Genomic DNA, 24,349 nt, shown 5'->3' on the forward strand with positions numbered 1-24,349 from the left:
GTAGATCTGGGACCTGTCAGCCTCTATAACTCTATTGGTTCTACTTTTCTGGAGAACCCTGACTAACAGATGACCTGAGTGATTCTCAAAATCTGATGGATGAATGAATGAGCCCTTCCTTCATTCCCTCTACCTATCCACCCACCCTCGTGTTCACTCATTCTTACATCGTTTCCTTCCGACCTCTCATCTAGATGTCTATGAGAGCATTTGCAGAGAAATTACCAGAGGTTCAGCCCTTGGCAGATCTAAGCTCAGGTGCCCAGCAGGCAAAGTTTGGATGGTAAGTCCCCAGTTCTCCATAAATTAGAAAGCTCTGGGATAGAGCACAGAGCACCCTCCCTCAGACAAGCTCCAGGGACCTGGGGGGAAGAGATGGAAGGGCCCCAAGGTATTACATTACTTCAAAGCTTGCTGGGCACATGACCTCAGAGATCATCCCTCTTCCAGTGCTGCCCCTTACAAATCATTTTCCACATTCAAATTGCATGTCGCTCCCCAACTTGAAACCCTTCCTCAACATGGTCCTGCTCCCTCCCTGAGCTCCCATCTTACTATTCTCCTCCTGTTCTCTAATCTATTTCTGTTCCTTAAACACATCAAGCCCTCTGTCATCTCAGGAACGTTGCACACACTGCTGACAGGTCCCCTCTTACCTCAGTTTTTCACACGGCTGCTCTCGCTCATCCTTCAGATCTCTAAACTCACTACTTAAAGTTGTCGTTGTTTTATGGACGTGTCTACTCGTTTCTCATCTGTCTACCTCTCTGGGCTGTGAGCACCAAGAAGGCAGGAATTGTATCTCTGCATCATCATCCTATTCTCCAAGCCCAGCACACAGCATAGTACCTGGCACATGTTAGGTAGAAGATGGATACTGTGCAGTTGATGATAGGTTCATAGATGGATGCATAGATGGATAGAAGGGTGGATAGATCAGGAAGAAGAGATGAAGAGAAAGGTGGGTGGGGAGACTGACGGATGTATGGATGGGCAGAAGGGTAGATGAATAAATAGTGGATGAGAGAGTGGACGAAGAGATAGTAGGGGGGTGTGAGTGAATAGATGGATGAGGATAGAAGAATGGATGGAAAGATGGATGGATACAGATGTATAAACATATGGAAGAGTATGTGGACAGATGAGTAGGTATGTAGGTATTAATAAATAGGTGGGTAGATGGGTGGATGACTGAAAGAATAGATGTTCGGGTGAAAGCGTAGATGGAGAGATGGGTGGGAAGGTACATAAATGGATTGGTGGATGAGAAGGATGGATGGGGTGACGGATAGGCAATGGATAGGTGGATGGATAGCTAAGTGGGTGCATAGATAGATAGGTGGGTGGATGGGTGCATGACTGGGAAGATAAATGAGTAGGTGAGAGGGTAGATGGAGAGAGATGGGAGGTACATAGATGGATGAGAGGGAGGGAGAGGAGGAGGGATGGGGGTCATAGATGTATGGATTTATGTATGGTCAGTAGGCTGGATGAGTAGATGGGTGGACGGGCAGATAAATGGGTGGGTGGAGGTTGGGGGCTGGGAGTAGATCGATAGACACAAGAAGTGAGGAATGGAAAGATGGATGGATGGGATGATTTCTGGCCCCAAGCCCAGAAGACACCCTGTAGAGACTGAAGCAAGGCCCCCTCTTACCTCCAGGAGGTTGAAGGCATGACCAAGAGCGTGGATGGTCAGGTTGGCTGTGGCAGAACGGGGGAGGAAGGAGGCTGGAGAGAAGAGAAGGGTCCCCTCCAGGTTGGCTCCCAGGCTGCCTGATGCTGGAAGAGAAAGAAAGGATCAGTGCCCACCACGCCACTCACAGGGCAGGAGCGGACAGCCGAGGGGCTCGAGACAGGGCTAGACACACAGTGCATCCTCTCAGCCAGGACAGGAAGCTCAGAAGTAAGCCTTACCAAGGACAGAGGGAAGGTCACGAATGTACCCACATCTGCTGATAGGTAGGGGGCAGCCAGAGCACCCCACCCTGTCCCCCAGCTTTTTAAGTAGCTGAGGGGGGTTGGATACTTAACCTAGAATGGGGTCTCTTTTTGATTCTGTTTAATTACAAGGAAGCAGTTGTCTCTGGTTGATGCTAATTTCCCTTTCTAACCCAGGGAAAAGCAGTTCTCAAACTCACTGCCCTCAGCAGGCGAGAACCCGTGAGAATTCAACAACAGTGTTTCACAGCCACTGCGTCTCTTTTTAGGACAACCCTATTTTTAGAATTAAACTGATCTTCTGCTAACAGTAGCAATAAGAGGTTTTCTTTTAGCATAACAGTAAGTTTAAAAGAACCAGTTTAGAGAAAAGATGGAAGCACTATTTCATTGAATGCTATGATATGGCTCATATTTAACTATTTTTTACCTCTTCCGACAAAAATGGCAGGTTGCTATGAGGATACAGAAAAAAAAAATCAAGCAGATGGCATGTGAATATCTGGACATTTAGCAACAGACACGCCCTCAGCTTTATCCACATGTCCTCTGGAGTCAGAACTCCAGGGTCCCCAAGCCTTTGTGGTCCCCGAGGAGGACAGTGCTGGTCAGAGATGCCCATACCTGAGCGGAAGGTGGCGTCAGAGTAGGACGAGTGTTTCCACACCTCTGGATGGAACTCCTGGCTGACAATATCTTCAGGGACGGCCTCCCGGAGGCTCTGTTTCAAGGGGTCGTCGGTCTCCAACAGCTGCAGGAGGTGACTCCACACAAAGGAGCCCACTGGCGTCCAGTCGCAGCCGGAGAGGAGGGGAGGGGAAGGGAGGGCGATGAGGGAGGGCCCACAGCTGACACAGCACAAAGAAAGACCCCCAGCCTCCCGCTCCAGGTCCTGCTATTTCTACCCACCAGGGGCTTCTCAGGAGCCTAGCTACTGGGAACCACGTCCTCTTTGTAGATAAATAGCAAACAGAAGTGCCTTAATGGAACTTGGAAATCTAGGCTGCACAGGGCATTCTGATGCACTTTCCTGAAGGAAAAGGGAGCCCACTGGACTGGTTTTAGAGTGTGGGGAAAGCCCTGGTTTGAAAGTCAGACCTGAGCCTGAAACCTAGTTCCACCACTCATGAGCTGTGTGACCTTGGGCTGGTCACTCCACTTCTCTGAGCCTTAGTTTCCTCACTGGTAAAATGAACTATTATGACCTATCTCCCAGGGCAGTTTGCACAGATCAGTCAACAGCAGAGTCTGGACCTAAAGGACTGAGTATCTTTTAGGGTTGGGAAAGGGTAAATACACAGCCCGTGGTGGGGACCCTCTGAGGCTCTCTGAAAAGTTAAAAATGAAATTAGTGCACCGAGGGAAAGGAGTCCAACAGAGGATATTATTCTAATTGCTAACACCAACCCCTTTGTTCATTCCAGGCTCTCAGAATGCCCATCAGGGAGCTTCTAGAACAATCCACCATGAAACACAGCTGAAAATGTTTTTGCTCCCATTAGGCAACACACAAGCCTGATACCGCAGGGTCTCTATTAAGGCTGCCCCTTGGCTGACCCCCTCTGAGGGGCTTGGCCCAGTGGTCTATTGATGTAGAACAGCCCCCCCCCAACCCAACCACCCAAGAAAAAGCCAACAACAAACTGCGGCTTCGAGTAGCAACGTTTCTTTCCCCTTGGGGGCTGGGGAGGTGTCATTTCTTTAGAAAGTAGTTTAGCAGCATCACATCAGACTTCCAAACATGTGTGCACACCTTTATGCTGGCTGAGTGTGTGTGCGCTAAGTCATTTCCATCATGTCCAACTCTTTAAGACCCTATGAACTGTAGCTTGACAGGCTCCTCTGTCCGTGTGGATTTTCCAAGCAAGAATATTGGAGTGGGTTGCATTTCCTCCTCCACAGGATCTTCCCAACCCAGGGATCAAACCCACATCTCTTAACGTCTCCTGCATTGGCAGATGGGCTCTTTAACACTAGCACCACCTGGGAAGCCTCTTGTTGGCTACTTCTGGGAAATCATCCTCCAGCTAGATTAGCAAAAGGGTCTGAAGGGAGATGGACAGAGAGATTTTTGGTTGCTGTTTCTCATGGCAAAAGACTAGAAAAAAAAATCTAAATGCCCATCAGTGGGGACTGGTAAAGTGGACTATGGTTTAAGCTCCTAGTGGCGCATCCCGCAGCTGCAGCTAAGAGCCCAAGTACCCTGATGTGGAAAGAGCTCCCGGACACACTGAAGGCAGAGGCAAGGGGCACAACCAGTGTGTACCCCATGATCCTGAGTTGCTGCTGTTGTTACGGTGATAACACATCCATGTTCATACATGCACTACATGTTCTGATGGGACTCAGAAGAGAATGGTCAAAGTCAGTGCCTTCAGAAAACAGGACTTAGGGATCAGGAGGCAAGGAAGGCAGCCTTTAACTTTCCATTTATATCTTGCTATCTGCTTTGAAATTTTGGCCGCATAATCAAAGCACAGAATGAGATAGTTGCATGGCATAACTGACTCGATGGACATGAGTTTGAGCAAACTCCGGGAGATGGTGAAGGACAGGGAGGCCTGGCATGCTGATGTCCACAGGGTCGCAAAGAGTGGGACACGACTGAATGAAGAACAACAATAACAGCGGCAGTGATAATAACATGGACAGTTAATAGCTATGCATACAGCACTTACAATGTTCTAAATGCCTTCTTGTATTAATTCTTTTTATGCTTCCTTTATGAGGAAGGTACTGTTATTACCCCCATTTCACGGATGGAGAAACTGAGGCTCACAAAGGTTTGGTCATTTTCCCAAAGGCACACAGGTAGGAAGTGGCTGAGCTGGGACCTGAACCCAGTCAGGCAGTCCCCAGACTCAACTCACTGCGAATTAATGTCAAATCACTGTGCACTAGGAAAAACAACTTTTCAAAAGTTAGCTGAGCTTATTTTTTTAAGTTCTACCTGTTTAAAAGGAACTCTCTGACCCCACAAGGGGTCTGAGATTCGCAGACACTGTCCCTGGCCTCAAGTCTCTCCTCTCCTCTCTCCTTTAGGTGGTATGCCATGACCTGGCCAAAGCTAGAAAGGAGCTCAGCGACTGTCACCCCATTGTACAGATGAGGAAACTGAGGACCAGAGGGAAGCAACTTCTCCTGGGTTGTTCAATTGCCACCGGGGTGAGGGGAACATGTGAGGTTACTTGTCCAGATGGCGTGGCAAAAGAAGGGGAACAGAAGGGGATGGGAAGACACCTGAGGGATGGAGGCAGAGTGCTCGTGCTCTGGAAACCCCCACACCCATCTGGTGGCACCCAGGCCAGCCCCTGCCCCCCACCTGCAGCTGCTCACCCTGGGTGGACTGCTCTCCGGCCTGGGTATGCCGCACCTGGGCAAACACCTCCTCGCCCGGGCACCTCATCAGGGCCAGGTAGGCATTGATGCGGATCTCAGAATCCTCCTCGGCGTTTTGGTACAGGCTGGAGAGCACAGATCGCTGCCTCGGGCAAAGGGAAAGCCATCACCCAGAGCCCACCCACCCCCACCCGAGAGCGCCATGTCCCCTTGTCTGCTCTGGCTCCAGCAGGGGTCCCGCTGCCTTGACCCGGCTCTCCCAAAGTCTCCGCTGCTCCCAGACACTCTCACTTGTGGCCCAATTGTGGGACGTGGGAGTTTGCCCAGTCACTGCTAATACCTAACTTCCCAGAGCCCCAGCCCAGAGCCTTATCAACTTCCACAAGTAACAATGGTAAGGGCTTCCCAGGTGGTGCCAGTGGTAAATAATCAGCCTGCCAATGCAGGAGATGACACATAGGTTCGATCCCTGGGTCAGGAAGATCCCCTGGACAAGGAAATGGCAACCCACTCTAGTATTCTTGCCTGGGAAATCCCACGGACAGAGGAGCCTGGTGGGCTACAGTCCATGGGGTCACAGAGTCAGACATGACTTAGCGACTGAGCACCATGCAAACAATGGGTAAACAGGTGGGTGAGGCTACATTCCAAGAAAACATCATCTGTGAAAACACCATAGCAACAGACTCACAGGAGGTATTCCCTCTAAAGATACTCCCCATGCCCCCCTTCCTAAGCAAGCCACTTCCCATGCCCCGTGACTCTCTCCCTAGCACCTGCTGGTTCCCTTCACAGCACAGCCATCTGCCCATCCACTCATGCAGCAACATTAACTGAGCACCTATCACGTGCCCAGGAAGGTGCAAGGGAACAACTGTGAGCAAGATAAACCCCGCTCTGTCCATCTGAAGCTTACATTCTAGTGCAGAGAGACAGATAGTAAACCAGGTGAATATATAGTACATTGCTGCATGCTAAGTCACTTCAGTAGTGTCTGACTCTTTGCAATCCTGTGGGCTGTATCCCTCCAGGCTCCTCTGTCCATGGGATTCTCCAGGCAAGAATACTAGAGCAGGTTGCCATGCCCTCCTCCAGGAGATCTTCCTGACTCAGAGATCGAACCCACGTTTCTTGCATCTCCTGCATTGGCAGACGGGTTCTTTACCACTAGTGCCACCTGGTAAGCCCATAACTGCTAAAAAGGGAAAAATAAAATAGGGCAGCCAGATGCCTGGGGGAGCTTGAAAAGGTCAGTTGCAGGTGAAAGGAAGCCAAGGAAGATCCCCCACAGTAAAGTGGTTTCGAAGTAAAAACCTGTAGATAAAGGAGTGAAGCCTGGGGAAATACAGAGGAAAGGCGTTCCAGGAAAGGAGAAGAGCATGTGTAAATGCCCTGAGGCAGAAGTGAGCCCTGGAGGCAGCATGGCTGGGCAGGAGTAGCGGGGGTGAGGGAAGCAGGAAATGAAGCCAAGAGGTGCTCGTGGATCAGTGGTCAGATCACAGGAAGGACTTTGACTAAATGAGGCAGGAGCTGCTAGTCCAAGGGTCAGCAAACTTCCTACAAAGGGAAAGATGGTCAATTTTTTTGCCTTTGCAGACCATACAGTCGCTCTTGCAACTACTCAATTCCACAGTCATAGCAAGAAAGCAGCCCAGACCACACATCAATGAACAGGCAGAGCTGTGTTTCAACAACACTTTACCTACAAGAACAGGCAATAAGCTGGATGTCGACCATGGACCTTGCTGACCCCTGAACCAGCGGGTTTGCAGCACAGATGGCTTGTGTGGCGTGTTTGTAATCACTCGCTTACTTGGGTATTTGATGAATACAGGCCTCCCTACCCCAGACACAGGCCTGGCACATAGTAGGTGCTCAGTAAATGCAATGAATGAATGAGCAAGCTCCTGCCCAATGCCAACCCCGGTGAAATAACTCCCAGGAGCTCACGTCCGCAGAGCAGGGAACCCTCCGGAAGGCCTGGATGGCCCCCAGCCGGATCTCAGGGGGGCAGCTCCCCAGGGAGGCACAAGTGCTCAGCTTGGGGGTGAGAGCTGTGGCTGCCTGGCCAGCATTGCCAATGGCCTTCAGTACGAACAGGAGCTGAAACAAGATAACGGTGGGGCCTTGAGGCTGGTGGTGGCGCCCAGCCCGCCCGCCCAGTCTATAGCTTGCCTGCTTGGCGGGGATCCCCTCAAAGGCCCATGCCCAGGGTGTGGGCTGTCCTCACCTGATCAGCGTCTGAGGCCTCCCGGAAGGTGCAGTTGGCACCCACGGCATCTCCCAGGATCCTCACAAGGGAGCTGACACCAGAGAGCTGCTCACAGGGCCCGTCCAGAGACACACACAGGTTGTGCACCAGAGCCGAGATGCCCAGGAAGGCGCTGGAGCTGGCCCCCGGGATCTGCAGCAAAGGCTGGGGACAGAAACCGGCCCCCACCCCAGCCAAGAAGCCTGGTAAGGGGTCTTTCACAGGCCTCCCCATGGGACGCTTCCTAAAGATGTCCCAGCCCCCACCCCGCCACTCCTGAGGGTCTGAATAAATTGCCTGTGGTGCAACCTGCAGGGAGCATTTCTTAAAATGCCCCAGGGGCCTTTCTGGTGGCTCAGTGGTAAAGAATTTGCCTGCCAATGCAGGAGACCCTGGTTCGATCCCTGGTCCAGGAAGATTCCACACGCCTCGGGACAACTAAGCCCAAGCGCCACAACGGCTGAGCCTGTGCTCTAGAGCCTGGGAACTGCAACTGCTGAAGCCTGTGCACCCTAGAGCCTGTGCTCCACAATAAGGGCAGTCATGGCAACGAGACCACGCGCCACAGCTAGAGAGGAGCCCCGGCTCGCTGCACCTGGAGAAAAGGCCACGCAGCAGTGAAGACCCAGCACAGCCAAAATTAAATAAACCAATAAAATTATTTGTTTAATGCCCCCAGAAGACCTTTTCTGTGCATCCAGGATGGACAACAGTATCTCAGGCTGACGGGACATTTGGCAAGGCTGGAGACAGCGACTGGGGGTCAGTGCATTCTTGTGATGGGATGAGAGAACAAATACAGTCCAGAGAGGCACAAGCTCTGGGCTAGCAGGATGAGAAGCGGCAGGAGACAGGCGAGTGAAGAGCCTGGGCTCCAACAGCCCAGGGACCCACCTGCTCTGCTCCCTGTGTGTCCCTGGCAAGCGGCCACAGCCGCGACACCAGTGTGTACATAACACTTAGCGCACATCAGAATGACTATCAGTCTGCACCATCCCAAGGCAGAGAAAGCACCTTGCCTGAGGTCGTGCTGGTAAGGGACTAGGCTGGGTTCTAAAGCGGGGTGGGGGTGGTATCGCGCACCAGAGTCTGTGCTTTAAGTCCCCCACCCCTCACACTTCTGCACTTCTGCTGAGCAAAGGAGGGAGAGAAAGGAAAGAAGGGGATGCCCAACCCCGCCCGGCACTGGCTGAGCCCCCACGGACCCTGCAGGGCACTGATGTCTGTGTGGCCACCGAGTCACCTGTTCGGTTGTGAGCAATGCCCCCTGGGCCCAGTCCTAGCCTGGCTCTGACTCAGTGCCCAGTTCCCTGTTGAACGGAGCCAACCACACAGCCTGCATGGACTGGCCCTACTGTAAACGGAGGCATCAGGGGCGGGGGGACAGGGGTGAGTGCGCCTTACACTCCACCTGGACAGTTAGTCAAGAGTCTGACCAGCATGAGGGACTGAGAGATCCTGTTGGAGACCCCTCCCCCCATCAGTCAGCCCAGGGGTCTCCCATACACTCCCCACTGGTGGCCTCTGAATCCTGGTCCCCTGTCAATCTGGGAGGGCAGAGTGAGGAGTGACAAGTGAGCCTGCCCCGTGGTGGGTGAGGACACGCCCCCAGGTGAATGAGGACATGCCCCCCAAGTGAGTGAGGACAGGGCCCATGGTCCAAGAAAAAGGCACAGCAGCTGCATCACCTGGGCCAGCTGCCCAGCCTCCTTGGGCCTCAGTTTCCTCATCTGTAAAATGGGAAGGATAAGAGCACCTACATCATAGAGGCATCATGAGGGTTAAATAGGACCTCCTTGGGTTGTTAAAAATTGCTAGCCTAGTTTCACATGCTTTCTTAATCCTGAGACTCATTAAATACGCTTGATTACAAGAACAATAGCAGCTCTAAACCGCTGGGTCTCCCCACGAGGCATCCAGAGAAGTGCTTTACATTCAGCATCTCATTTCTCACCATGAGCCCAAGAGGCAAATACTGTTCGATCTCCATCTTACAGATCAGAAAAATGGGCTCAGATAGGTCAGGATCACGCAGCTGGCTGGGATATTGCTGAGAGTCAAACCCCGTTTCTCGGATCTGTCTCCACTGGCCCCACCAGGCAGAGGCACAAAGCCTGGAGGACAGCAGGTCCCCAGTCCCTCCCTGCTGAGTCCAATCAGCAGCGGAGCAGGGGCGGGGCCACATAGGTGGGGGCAGGGCACAGGGCTCACCAGCAGCGCGCGGACCATAGCATCTGTGGGCTCCGGGACGAAGGCCAGCGACCAGAGCCACGCCTCTGTCTCGTCTGCCTCCACCTCCCCAGACATGATGAGCTCTGCCATGAGGCCCACGCAGGCCTCGGTGCCACAGGAGGGCAGGGCATCCACCAGCGGCTGCCTGACATGGAGAGAGGCCCAGGGAACGTCACGATGGCGGCCTACACGCCCAAGTGTCCTCCAGGACGCCTCCCTCATGTAGCCTCCGGTCATCTGGGAGCAATCAGAGGCTCAGAGAGGTAAGGCAGGGACGTGTCCATGCTCACACACCCAGAAAGGGGCTGAGCCAGACCCAGGCAGCCTGGCCGGGATTCTGTGCTCTTAGGGCCCCGGAGACACCAGCAGCCCTGAATGAAAGCTAGTCGGTCAGTTGCATCTGACTCTGTACAACCCCATGGACGGTAGCCCACCAGGCTCCTCTGTCCATGGCATTCTCCAGGCAAGAACACTGGAGTGGGTTGCCATTTACCTTCTCCAGGCGATCTTCACAACCCAAGGATTGAACCCAAATCTCCTGCATTGCAGGTAGATTCTTTACCCTCTAACCTGCTGAGGAAGCCCAGTCTAAACCCTGGCAATTCAGCCCACTCTGGAGACACAGCAGTTTGGGGTGATGTGAGTCCTCTGCTCTCCCCAAACCAACCACATTCACCTCATAGAATAAGAATCCCTTGCATAGAACAGGAGTCAACAACTGGCAGGTGGCCCCGCATTAAACAGAAGCCCCTCATTAAACCTCTAATGCTCTCAGCCCAACATCACAATCTTTCTTTTTTTTAAATTACAGAAAGGTTGGTATGTTCGGGAAAGGTTTTGAACCTTTGCACAGTGATGAGTCTAAATGGGGAGATGATGGCTGAATGGGGGTGGGTGCCTCAATTACACTAGGAATGGGAGGCTCCCAGGGCTGGGGTCACACAGGCAGCAGGGTACACAGGGTGGAGCGGATTGGCCCCCCAACCTTATTAACCCTGATGAGTGACATCCATGGCCACAGAGGGCCAGGCAACCCACCCACTCTCGACTCACACACACCATCTGCCCATAAACAGTCTCTGGCATCGATTTATTCATCTGTAAAATGGGAATGCTCATGACTGGGCCAGCTCCAAGATGATCATGAGGTCTCAGGACCACAAGCCTCTTCATCTGGAGATATCCCACCTGCACTTCCCATTTCTTGCCCTTGTATTTCCTCTCTTTCCCTTAGAGATTTGGGCCCAGGAAAACCAGGCTCTGGGCAGAAATGGAGGAGGAGGTGAGGGCAAGAGAAATCTCTCAAGAGTATCAGTCATCTTGGAAACTTCTAGATTTGGGGATAATCTCCCCATCTCCCTGACTCCTAACATCTAGGTAGACAAGCGAGACACAGGGACTTGTGGGAATATCCCAAGTGACAAGTAGGGTGAGTCACCAGGGGAATAGGAAACTCCACATGGAGACTCAGAGGCCCCTCCCTACAGCAAAGACAGCTAAAATGTGCCCAAGTCAAGTATCAATTTATTTAAGACCCTAAGAATTTGATGGATAAGCACAGACCACCTGGATTCAAATCTAAGCTCTTCTGTGTGACTTTGGGCAAGTTTCCTAACTGCTCTGTGCCTTGGTTTCCTTTTACAACTGTTACATAGGAATAAAACCACCTACCTCATGGGGTCATTGTGAGGATTAAATGAGTGAAGGTATCTGTGCATTATTACCTATTTAGTTTGGTAGTCGTTCAAATAGACATGTGATAATGTTGATTCACAGGCTTCCCTGGTGGCTCAGATGGTCTGAAGAATCTGCCTGCAGTGCAGGAGACCTGAGTTTGATCCCTGGGTTTGGAAGATCCCCTGAAGAAGGGAATGGCTACCCACTCCAGTATTTTTGCCTGCAGAATCCCCATGGACAGAGGAGCCTGGTGGGCTACAATCCATGGGGTCACAAAGAGTCAGACACGACTGAGCGATTAACACACTGGTGGCTCAGTGGTAAAGAATCCGCCTGTAATGCAGGAGATGCAGGTTCAATCCCTGGGTCAGGAAGACCTCCTGAACAAAGAAACGGCAACCCACTCCAGCATTCTTGCCTGGGAAATCCCACGGACAGAGAAGCCTGGTGGGCCAAGATGGGGTCGCAAAGAATCAGACACAACTTGGCAACTAAACAACAATGTTGGTATGGTGGGCGGCAGGGGGTTGGGGGGGATTTCTTTCTTATTTCTGAGTCAATAAAATATTTTTCAGGTCTCAAGATCTGAGAGCCTTTGAAAAGCTCACAGACCTGAAATCTGGATCTTGTGGTCCTAGTGAACAGCTGAACTTAGGAAAGGAGCTACAAGTTTCCCCTCTTGATCCTCTACAGTCCTCTGCCCCTGGAGGCACAACCTCAGAACTTCCCCTCCACCCCTGGGGTCTCTCTATACCCCTTGCTGGCCCCACATCAGCAGCGTGTGGGGGTGGATCCCAGCCCTGCCCAGCACCCCCCACTCCCAGCAGAAGGGAACCCAAGGCGCATTGGAATGCTAATTCCAGCTCCCTGCCAGAGGACTCTGTGTCGGGAGGGAACAATGCCTGTCTTTATCCCACCAGGCCCCGCAGCCTCCAGTCTCCAGCCCCCGTGGGAACCTCCAAGCTCCCTGCTTAATCGTCTTCTTGGCAGATGTCCCCAGACTGAAGGACAAGTCAGGAATGAGATAACATATCACAGGGTTGAGCTGAAATGTCACTACCCATCTCTCAATGGCAACCTAGGACAGCAGCAAGCTTATCCAGCCCCACCAGGACCCCTCAGCCAACTCCTGGCCCAGCCCCCAATTCAGGGACAGGCCCTTACCAGTTGTCTCGGCATTTAAAAGCAAGTCCCCAGAGTTCCATGAGCTCATCTGCAGAGAGGCCTCGGAGCTCAGACACCAGCGTCAGGAACAGTTCTGTGGCCTGGAAATCAGAGGGGGCAGCGTGAGAGACTCGAACCCCAAAGGTCACCTCATCCATCCCCCCCCCCGTCTCCAGATGTGCTCGGTCGTGCAGTTGTGTCCGACTCTTTGCAATACCATGGACTGTAGCCACCCAGGCTCCTCTGTCCACGAGACTCTCTGGGTGAGAATACTGGAGTGGTCGCCATTCCCTTTTCCAGGGGATCTTCCCGACACAGGGATCGAACCCATGTCTCCTGCACTGCAGGCAGATTCTTTACCAGCTGAGCCATCAACATGGCTGCAGAGAAGGTGGGAACTGCAGTATCTCCCACAGCTTCACAGACCCAAAGAGATGAGGCTGCTCATATGGGCTTCTTCCCACTGAATCCCAAGCGCCTGGCACACAGGCTGGCCCATTTTTTAGTTTAACAAACATTTATTGGGCACCTACTATGTGCCAGGCATACATGGGCCAGGGACATGGGGGTGAAAAGGAGAGATGGCGTGTATATTCGTGGACTTTATGCTCTAATAAAAGCTCAGTGACTTAGTGGGAAAGAATCCACCTGCAATTCAGGAGACTTGTAGGAGACGGGGTTTCGATCGCTGGGTCAGGAAGATCCCCTGGAGAAGCATATGACAACCCACTCCAGTATTCCTGCCTGGGAAATCCCATGGACAGAGATGCCTGACAGTCTACAGTCAACGGGGTCGCAAAAGAGTCAGACACAACTGAGCAACTAAATAACATGTTACAATGATCATAATTATCATAATGAGTCCTACCATATTTCACAAAGTTTCTGATATTTCCAACTAAAAAAATATGTGAACGTTTTTCAGAATTGTGAACAGTGATGATGGCTAATCTGCAGGGGTTTGCAGCTTTCACCCCTTGTCTACAGGTCTGACCAGCACAGTCACCAAGTCTCCAAACACTCGAGGAAATAAAGGACTATTCAGAGCCCACACCTCTCAGGAGTTTCAGGAGATAGTGAGTTTGGGATGCTGGCCCCACATCCTGTCTTCCCTCCTCCGTGCCCCCTCAGTCTCAGATTTGTTGCCTCAGCCCAAACCCAAAGCCACAGAAAGAGTGATGAGGTTCCTGGCTTCCTGCTGGGTTTGGTCAAGGCCAAGAGTGAGTCCTCACCCCACCCAGCCAGGGGTCCACGGCTGCAGGGATGGGCTTGAGTCACTCAGGCCTCCTCTGCTCTCAGCAGCTAGGACTGAGTTCCATGCACACAGCTTGACTACAGCCGGATGCAAACGGGAAACAGGCCTCATGGGCCAACCCTCCCACCAGAGTGTCTGCCCCCAGGGTAGCCAGCATCCCAACTATGTGACTTTTGCTGGTGGAGCTGGTATGGGTGTGTGGATATGGGTACTTCAGTCATGTCCAATTGTGACTCTATGGACTGTAGCCCGCCAGGCTTCTCTGTCCATGGGATTCTCCAGGCAAGAATGCTGGAGTGGGTTGCCATGCCCTCCTCAGCAACATCGATGCACAACAGTAATAACAACAATGGTTGCTTTGCGTAGAGCCTCCACTGTGGGCCAGGCGCTGTTCAGGCACGTTACAGGCACCACTTCATCTGACCTTGACCCTACAAGGGGCCGTGACTCTCCTCACTTAACAGAGCACTTAAGGCAGGTAACAGCAGCCACAGGGTTACAAAGTGGCAGAGCTGAGACTTGAACCCACGCTCTTAACCAGCATCCTGTACTCAAGGCCCTGGAGAGGGGAGATAAAAAGCCCCGACTGACAGTTTCCGTGGTATCAATATTCCCACTGTGGCCATTACCAGCAGCCCAGGTGCCATCACTGCACGCGGACGTGCAGTCTCTGCACAGAAGCAAGCCATTGCGCCATGTTCTAAGCCACAGTGGATGCCAGTGACCGCCAGCGCAAAGATAAAAATGCAGTAAATAACTAGCAGACGATGATACTGAGTACTCATTACCTTCATTTTGAATATGATTCAGTTTCACTGTAAATGGGTATAACAGTCCTTTGTTGTTGTTGTTAATTTTTTTAATATTTTTATTTATTTCACTACGCCAGGTCTTAGCTGCAGCATGCGGGATCTTTGATCTTCACTGTGACATGCAGGTTCTTTAGTTACAGCATGTGGGATCTAGTTCCCTGATCAGGGATTGAACCCTGGTCCCCTGCGTTGGGAGTGCAGTGTCTTAGCCACTGGACCACAAGGGAAGTCCCCAGTCCTTTGTTTAATTGGAGTATTGTTGCTTCCCTGGTGGCTCAGAGGGTAAAGAATCCACCTGCAATGCAGGAGACCTGGGTTCAATCCCTGGGTTGGGAAGATTCCCCTAGAGGAGGGCATGGCAGTCCCCTCCAGGATTCTTGCCTGGAGAATCCCCATGGACAGAGGAGCCTGATGGACTACAGTTCATGGGAGTCGCAGAGTCAGACACGACTGAAGCGAGTTAGCTTCAGCAGCCGTCTAGGTCACTGCAGAGCACCGATAAAGTTCCCCGTGCTATACGGTAGGCTCTCATTAGAGTATAACTTCATCTCTGGTGATGTCTGCTTAGCAACCAACCTGCAGGATGCCCAGAGGCTAACCATCAGCTCTGGCAAGTCAGTGCAAGCCAGCCTGGCACATCACCGTCCACACTTGGCTGTACACAGTCGGTGCTGAGTCAGTGTCTGTGATGTGGGTGCTCTGAGTACCCCAGATGGTGGTCAGGAGCTGTGCCCTCCTCAGGCGTCCTCCCTGGCAGCCTGGGGGCACGGGGGCACTGACCCGCCCACCTTCTCTCCCCATCCTCTCCTTCACTCCACCAGGCTCTTGGCCACCCCAGGCCTCTGCCCCCTACATCGAAATCCCCGAGGCCTCTCTGCAGAGGGTCAGGCTGGGGAATTTGCTCTCTATTGAGTCCCAAGCCCAGGTTTTGTTTCCAAACCGAAAAACCCATCTTGTCTCCTGCCCACCAACAATGGTGTGGGGCAGAGGCATTCCCAGCCAAAGCCCACGGGCCATTCCCCTGGTAACCGGTGGGCCCTCTCCCGGGGAAGCACTGCTTGATGTGCACTCAGGCATCCCCAAGAAGCTGTGTTCAGGAACAAAGTCCTCAGCAATTCACCCCAGCCCAGGGGACCTCCCTGGTGGGAACAATTTGCTTCCTTGTTAGCGCTATAAAGACAGGACAGCCGCCCCGCGCCCTCTGGGGCCAGCACTGCCAGGCTGCAGGAGGGGAGACAGGCCCGCGACATGCCTGGCCCTGAGCTGCCTCTGCTGGGGAAATGCCTGGTCAGGGGGCCAGGGGTAAGGCTCTGAGGCCAGATGGAAGGAGGCAGGTTGGAACACAGGAGGCAGAGCAGTGGTTCTTAGTGGGGGTGAGCGTGCTCCCCAGGGGACTCAGGTAATATTTGGAGACACTGGGTTATTGTGACAGGGATGGAGGTGATGCTGACACTGGTGGGCAGAGGTCAGGGAGGCGGCTAAGCATCCGACAGTGCATGGGGTTCCCCAAGGGGTCAGGAGTGCCAGGGTGAGAATCCCCGCCATGGGGGCCAGGGTGCCTGGGCGAACTGCCAGTTGTCACCCTCTAGCCACAGGCATGGAGCACCACCTTGCGGGGCTGAGGGCCCTCTCCTTTGGGCTGCTCTCTGACTCCTCTCTGACCCCCACAGAGCCCCCCAGGTCAGGGGTTCCAGAGAGCAATGAGCTGGGGCCTTGGCTCCTGGTCCCTGAAACAGTGAAGAACCAGCTGCAAGCGTGTCTCTGCTACGTACATGCAAAATGTACAATGTGTGTGTGTATCTATGAGTCTTCAATACATACATATATATAGTCTATATTTACTGACTACATGTTCAATATATTTTATACAAATTCAATATATTCCATTTTTTTGGCCACCATGCAGCTTGTGGAATTTTAGTTCCCTAATCAGGGATCGAATTCAGGTCCTCAGCAGTGAAAGTACAGAGTCTTAACCTCTGGACTGCCAGGGAAGTCTCAATATATTCTTGTGTGTGTGTATTCGTTGTTGTTTAGTCACTAAGTCATGTCTGATTCTTTTGTGACCCCATGGACTACAGCCCACCAGACTCTCCTCTCCGTGGGATTATCCTGGCAAGAATACTGGAGTGGGTTGCCATTTTTCCCCCCAGATTGTGTGTGGGGAGGGGTGGGTATGTGGTGTGTGTGTGTGTTGCCATTTCTTCCTTCAGATTGTATGTGTGTGGGGGGGGGGGGTATGCGTGTGCAGTGTGTGTGTCCTGAGAGATCTCTAGGACAGGCCAGGTCCAGAAGGTCAGTCTGGGGCCCAAAAGGCCCATGTGCCCACAGACAGACCGATGAGACGGAGGCCTCCTCCAGGCTCCCATCCAATCAGCACTACGTCAGCTTTGCACACACCTGCTAGAGTTCTTCCTTTTGCTTTCACAACCAGGCACAGCTGTGCAGTGCATAACCCACCCAACAGCACACAGCAGCTCTAATATTGAGTATTCTACCAAGTAGACCTTAAAGGATCTGGTAGGAAGAGGAGGCTGTCCCAGGGCCCCAGGGCTGGAGAAGCCACTTACCTCAAAGCTTGTGGCCCGAGCCAGGCACAGCCTCCTCACTGATGCAGCCCCTGTGGCCACCGTAGCTTGGGACGGGGTCTCCTCCCACTCGTACAACAAGCTGCTTGGGGTTAAGTCTCCACCGTCTGAATCTGAGGTGAGAAGGTCTTAGCAGGGATGACCGCATGGGGGGAAATGTCAGAGTGAGTGGAAAGAGCCCTGGGAGCCGCTCCCACAGCCTGCCAAGGCTTCCTCCACTATGTTTCTGGCAACAGGGGAGGGGAACACACACAAGAAAATCATGCCAGCATTACTGCTGACAGTGAAAGACGGTCCATGCGCCCATCAGTAAGCGACGGGCCCAATAAGGGGACCCCAAAACCCTCTGGGGATTGCCAGAGGACACATGGAAACCTCCTCCAGCAAGAGAAAGAAATGAAACTGTGACGCAGGCTACAACATGGGTGAACCTTGGGAAGACAGGTTCATCCCATAGGATAAACCTATGGGAGGTGAAAGAAGCCAGTTATAAAAGGTCACACACTATCTCACTCCATTTATACAAACTGTCCAGGATGGAAAAATCTAGAGGTAGAAAGTAGATTCGTGGTTGCCAGGAACTGGGGGAATAGGAGGTGATGGCCAAGGGGTGCAAGGTTTCTTCTGGGGTGACGAAAATGTCATAAAGTTGATTCTGATGATGGATGGACAACTCTGGCCCTTAGAAGCCACTGAATTATTCACTTTAAATGCACGAACTACACAGTATGTGAATTACATCTCAATTACACCTGTTTAAAAAAAAAAAAGATGAAAAGCTCATTCAACTCAAAGGTCAACCAACAGGCAGGTCCCGAAACTAGATGCCCCAGTCACGGCCAGTGTCTGTGTTTCAGGGAGCCTCGGGGGGCAGGTCAGCCTAGGATCTCAGCCTGTGCTCCATGGAACCAAACGGAATGCTGGGAAGACCCAGGGCTTCAGTCCCCATCTGCTGGCTTCTCCCTGGGTTGGTGCAGGCAGCGAGTCTGTTCTCTGAGACAAACCTGATTATCCACCAGGGCTGTAGAAAAGACCCCATGGGTCCAAGTCCCAGCTCTGCCTCTCATTAGCTCTGTGACTTCAGACACATCATTTTTACCTCTTGGCCACAGCTTCCTTCAGTGAAAAAAATATAACTAAAAACAACAGTAACTTCCTAATGGGGTCATGATGAGAATTAAATTAAATAATCCACATAAAGCACTCAGCACAGATACTGGCCCACAGTAAATCCTTCCAAACTGTCAGCAGCAAGAATTAACCATCCTTATTTCCTGATTCAGGGAGACAGCCATTTTTTTTCACCGTGGAAAAAAATATATATCTCTTTCCCTCAGATGCATGCCTTGCTTTGTTTCTCTCTGTACAAAAATCATAGAAGGGAACCATGCTCCAGGGGATGCTCTGTGTCGGCAGGAACTTTCCAGAAAACCAGGAAACCTGAGTCAGCTTGCCTCCAAAACGGTCAGGTCATAGGGTCATCAGGTGTAAGGTAGATTCTCCCACAAAAGTTGGGAACCAGAAGATGCCATCTCCCCTGAGAACGACCCAGAGAGGAAGCCAAGACCAAGCCTGGGAGCCATGTGAGCCGACAGAAACTTCCAGAAAAAAGAGGCTGACCCTGGCAATGGCCACTTGCAGAAGGTGTTCAAGGGCATCCAGACAGGGACACAGCAGCGGAGCCTCTGCTTGCTGGAGCCCCTCTGGTCAGAGGGGACTGGGAGGCTCACCTAAGGGTCCAGGGGCCACCCCCCACCCCTACCCCCATCACCTGTGACAGCCGGGTCCTGGGGTACCTCCTGCAGCAGGGAGAGCGAGGAAAATGTCCACATCAGCGCAGCACTTGCCTCCCTGGAGAGGGGCCCTGTGGTGTCCAGCTGCGTGCAGGAGGCCTCCCGCAGCACGCCGGCCTGCAAACTCTGGACGCAGGTCAGATGGGAGGCCAGGCCAGACTGCTGGACCATGTGGGTAAGAGGTGGAGGCTCAAGCTAGGACTTGGGAGTAAGGGAACCCCCCGTAACCCTCAAATTGCTAGCAACAGGCAAGGCTGGGGGAAGCCCACTGGGGACTCCCTTGGAGCTTCAGGATCCCTCTCCCCATAGACAGAGGTGGGAGACCAAGGGAGGCAAGAAAGAGCAGTCAGAGGTCACCCCAAGGGGAGGAAGGATAAAGCCTCAATTGGAAAACGAAGAAAGCCGGCGCCTGCCGCCGCTTCTAGATGCTGAGACTCTATTAGTCGTGTTAACAGTGATCACCTCCCATCCTTATATAGATGCCTACTGTTTAAACTGTGGTGTTGGAGAAGACTCTTGAGTCCCTTGGACTGCAAGGAGATCCAACCAGTCCATTCTATAGGAAATCAGTCCTGACTGTTCATTGGAAGGACTGATGATGAAGCTGAAGCTCCAATACTTTGGCCACCTGATGCAAAGAGCTGACTCATTTGAAAAGACCCTGATGCTGGGAATGATTGAAGGCAGGAGGAGAAGGGGATGACAGAGGATGAGATGGTTGGGTGGCATCACCAACTCAATGGACATGAATTTGAGCAAGCTCTAGAGTTGGTGATGGACAGGGAGGCCTGGTGTGCTCCATGGGATGTGGTCCATGGCGTTCCAAAGAGTTGGACATGACTGAGCGACTGAACTGAACTGTTTACACAACACTTTCATCTGCAGGGAACCGTGGAGGAGAGAGGAGAGGGGGAAAGAGAAGGAGAGGGGAAGAGGAGGGACGGGGAAGTGGAGGAGCCTTAGGGGGTGGGGGAGAGGATGAGAGATGAGGAAGTAGGGGAGGGGAAGGACAGAGCCTGGGAAGGGGCAGAAGAGAACAGGGAGTGGGCCAAGAAGGAAGGACAGGGTGGGGGCAAGCCCCGCTCTCACCTCCTCGGCGGCGGGCAGGGCCTGCGAGCGCAGGGAGGCGCGCACCCTGCGCAGGGAGCACCGTGCCAGGGCCTTGGTCTTGTGCAGCCTGCTTCCGAGTTGCTGGTACGTGGTGGGACACCTGCCCAGGATGTCCACCTGGGCGAGCGGGACCCAGTCAGCACCCTGCTCCCCATCACCCACCACCCTCTCGAGACTCGGAACTCACCTCCTCCACGGTCTGGGGGTCACGGACACCTGGATGACACTGCAGGAGGCTCAGCACCGCCCGCTTCACGTTCAGGGCCCAGCGCGGCTCGGCTCGGGCGGGGCACAGGCGGACCACACGCCCCGCTTGCAGGACGAAGCGCAGCGGCGCCCGGCCCAGGACAGCGCTGCGTGGGGGCGGGAGTCAGGGAGGCCCATCTAAGGCCCCAGGCCACCTCTTCTCTGCTACCGCAACCTTGCTCCTCCAGCGTAGGCCGCTCCCATAGGTCAGTCCCGTAGGAAGCACCCAGCTATCCCCAAACCCTGCTCAAATGGCCTGGCTTCCTAACTCAGCTCAGTTCTCCAGCCAGGTCTCAACGAAACCTCACAAAAGACAGCCAAGTCCATGCTTGAAGCTACTCCCAGCCTTGTCGCCACCTGAATAAAATGGGTGAACCCAGCTTGAAAAAAAAGAAAAAGCTGAGCTTCCCAGGGCGTCCTGCATTGCCAAACTTCTCATTTTCCCAGCCCATTCACGTTATATATTCAGGAAGGAACCTGAGGCTCTGAGCGGTAAGGTGACTTGTTCAGGGCCACAGCTGAGATTCGAACCCAGGCAGGATGGCTCTGGGGTCACCGGTCTCAGACACCCTGAGCTGGAAGTTGTGGAGCCCTGCACCAAGGTCAGAGAAAGCAGTGGCAACCCACTCCAGTACTCTTGCCTGGAAAATCCCATGGACAGAGGAGCCTGGTAGGCTGCAGTCCATGGGGTCGCTAAGAGTCAGACACGACTGAGCGACTTCACTTTCACTTTTCACTTCCATGCATTGGAGAAGGAAATGGCAACCCACTCCAATGTTCTTGCCTGGAGAATCCCAGGGATGGGGGAGCCTGGTGGGCTGCTGTCTATGGGGTTGCACTGAGTTGGACACTGAAGCGACTTAGCAGCAGCAGCAGCAGCAGCAGCAGCAAGGTCACAGGTTAAAAATCTCTGGAACTGACCAAACCCCATAGCAATTGTTGCCATGAGCCTCCAGATCTAACCCTGACCCCCTATTAGGTAAAATACCCACCTTATTACCCACCCTATAGCATCCTAACCAATCACATAATGCCACCCTTCCAGTAGGAATTTTCTCTGTCTTGAGGCTCTAAATAAGTGCCTGCTCGCCTGCAAAAAGGTTCGGCTCTCCCTTGAGCCAGCCTGCTGTTCTATCAGGGTCTCCCACTCTGCTAAACTTTATTCTCCTCTCATTCTGCCTGGTGTCTGGAAATTCTTTTCCAACCCACACACGGACCACGGCAGAAGCGACTTAGGCTCCAGCACTGTAGAAAGGCGGAAACAAGGCCCAGAGAGGGAGAGCGACGGGAGAGGATCACGCAGCAAGTCTGGGAGGAGCTGGGTCCAGAATTCAGCCCAGTGCTCTTCCTGTCTCCCCTCACCTGACCCAGACCAGGAGCCTGTGTCTGGTATGGCCTGGTGAGGGAGAGGATAGGGCAGGTTGGGGGCGAGGGCTTGGGGAGTACTCCTCTTTGTGTGGGGAGCGTTGAAGAGGGAGGTGCCCCGTGATGAAGGGGAAACTGGCAAAGCCCCAAACCCCACCAGCCAGCCAGCAAGCAGAACTTTGGGGGACACAAGTGTCCCTACTGAACTTCCCCAGGGAGGTCACTGACCCCTCCCCAGCTCCACGTGGAGTCTGCCCGCGCCCCCCATCTGCCGTGGCGGCCCCCAGGGCCTCAGGCCTCAAGAGAAATGCTAATGACTCCCGCCCCTTCTAGAATAACTAATGTCTGGTCTCTCCAGGAGCTGACAGCCCTGCGCACTGACTTAGCATTTCTGATGAGACTCCCCAGGGACAATAGCCCTGCCTGCCCCCTCAGAGAGGACCCCTCTAAGCTTTTCAGTGGGGATCCATTTGCCCCTGGCAGCTCCCCCATCCCTGTATCCCTGCACAAAGGCTTTATTATTTTTTTTTAACAAATGAATTTGCAATCAAAAAGGAAGAGGAATCTGTAGAGATGGGCTTGTCTTCAGACTGGCGGCTGGACTGAGCTTTGTGGCCAGGAAACCACTGTCAGGAGTCCCTGGGAAACACGCCAAGGGAGAATTCCAGGCTTGGCTGGGTCACCAAGGGGAGCTTGGCTTGGGAAGGGAGAAAGAAGCTATGGGTCTCCAGGAAAATCCCCCAATCTCAGCATGGGGGAGGAGGAGAAGGGCAGGCCTCAATGGGTGCCCAGTGTCTTCCAGAATGTTCTTAAGGATGAAGCCCAGAGGGTGCTGTGCAAACATAAAATCTGGACATGCTGAGAGTGACAGCCAGGTAAATATGGGGCAAGAGTTCTTCCTCCAGATAAGGGAAGGCCATCCGAAGCTCTTTGGAGCCACTCAAGGCTCCCACATCACAACAACCCCTAGTGGTCCTCATCAATGGCATGGGTGTTTACAAGGTCAAAACAAAGATGGAATCCTCTTTGAACTTTAATCCAAAATGACCTTTCTCTGCTGTAGAGGGATAACCCTAATTGGATTCTTTCAATACAGTCTGGTGCACCCAGCGCCCAGTGGCCATCGGAAAAGGGAGCCGGGCTCACATATGCAGCCCCATGGGGAGCAAGGCCCAGCGTCTTACCTCAAACTCTCCAACTGCTTCAGAACTTCCACCTTGGATCCCAGGATGGATGTCAGCTGGAAGTGCTGGAGCTGAAGCAGGATACACTGAGTTCGTGACCTCTCCTGGGATATTCCAGGACCACACCAGCACCCCCTCCCCCACCTAAAGTAGTTCTGGGCCCCCTCGTGATTCATGCTGGTGAGGGGGCGTAGGCAGGGAGATCTGCCCCTTGAGCAGAAGGTTCTAATGTCAGGTGGTAGCTGTTGACTATCTCCAGGGTAAATAATTTAAACAGTCAGGCCCCTCTGCTCCCCACTCACTGTACAGAAAGTTCTCATTAGCTTCTTCCGCATTGCAGGTGGATTCTTTACCAGCTGAGCCACCAGGGAAGCCCAAGAATACTGGAGTGGGTAGCCTATCCCTTCTCCAGGGGATCTTCCCGACCCAGGGCTCGAACCTGGGTGTCCTGCATTGCAGGCAGATTCTTTACCAGCTGAGCTACCAGGGAAGCCCCATTAGCTTCTCATTTTTCCCCAAAAGGCCCTGGAAGTTTGAGTGAGAGATTCATATGGCTACACAGTATAAACAAAAATAAACTAGGATTGCAAAGCAAACAAAAAATGCTTTGTCATCATGAATAAAAGACTTGGATGTCCCCAAATCACCACGGTTTCACAGATGCGTGTACTTATCGCTAAAGAAGATGGACTCTCTAAAGATGGAAAATAAAATCATCCCTGACACCTGCATCCCGGGCTTCCCTGGCGGCTTAGTGCTAAAGAATCTCCCTGCCAGTGCAGGAGATGTGGGTTTGATCCCTGGGTCAGGAAGATTCCACAAGCTACGGAGCAACTAAGCCTGTGCACCACAACTACTGAGCCTGTGCTCTAGAGCGGGAGCAGCAACTGCTGAGGCCCGAGCACCCTCGAGCCCGTGCTTCGCAACAAGAGAAGCCACCGAAATGAGAAGCCTGCACACTGCAACTGGACAGTAGCCCTTTAGTCACAACTGAAAAAAAGCCCAGGCAGCAGCAAAGAACCAGAACAGCCAAAAACAAGAAAGTTTTAAAAACCCTGCATCCCTAAGCTGACCAATTTCACTTTTATTATTATTATTATTAGAGCAGTTTTAGGTTCATAGCAATACTGAGAGGAAGGTACAGAAATTTCCCATGTACCCCCTGACTTTCCGCATTATCAACATCCCCCACCAGAGTGGGACATTAGTCACAACTGCTGATCCTATACTAATACATAACCACCACCCAAAGCCCCTGATAAAAATGAGGGTTCCTTGGTGTCGTAATTCTATGGGTTTAGACAAACGTATGATGACACGTGTCTGTCATTATAATATCACATAGTTTCACTGCCCCGTGATTTCACGTTTTCAGAGTAACTAATCCTGGCC

The 24,349-nt window shown here is 52.7% G+C and overlaps 1 protein-coding gene across 1 annotated transcript in view; it reads right to left on the reverse strand.

Annotated features, from left to right (window-relative positions):
* The window catches only part of LOC120882450, a 165,715-nt gene that overhangs the window by 132,436 nt on the left and 8,930 nt on the right, over positions 1-24,349 (reverse strand). Inside the window, 12 exon segments of the mRNA XM_040266466.1 lie at positions 1,658-1,782; positions 2,566-2,724; positions 5,278-5,422; positions 7,231-7,383; positions 7,511-7,696; positions 9,743-9,908; positions 12,605-12,705; positions 17,242-17,372; positions 19,022-19,211; positions 20,142-20,279; positions 20,350-20,515; positions 22,958-23,028. Of these exon segments, the coding sequence (XP_040122400.1) occupies positions 1,658-1,782; positions 2,566-2,724; positions 5,278-5,422; positions 7,231-7,383; positions 7,511-7,696; positions 9,743-9,908; positions 12,605-12,705; positions 17,242-17,372; positions 19,022-19,211; positions 20,142-20,279; positions 20,350-20,515; positions 22,958-23,028 (1,731 nt within the window).

Source organism: Oryx dammah, unplaced genomic scaffold, assembly GCF_014754425.2.
Source record: "Oryx dammah isolate SB20612 unplaced genomic scaffold, SCBI_Odam_1.1 HiC_scaffold_2, whole genome shotgun sequence".
Classification (NCBI taxonomy): domain Eukaryota; kingdom Metazoa; phylum Chordata; class Mammalia; order Artiodactyla; family Bovidae; genus Oryx; species Oryx dammah.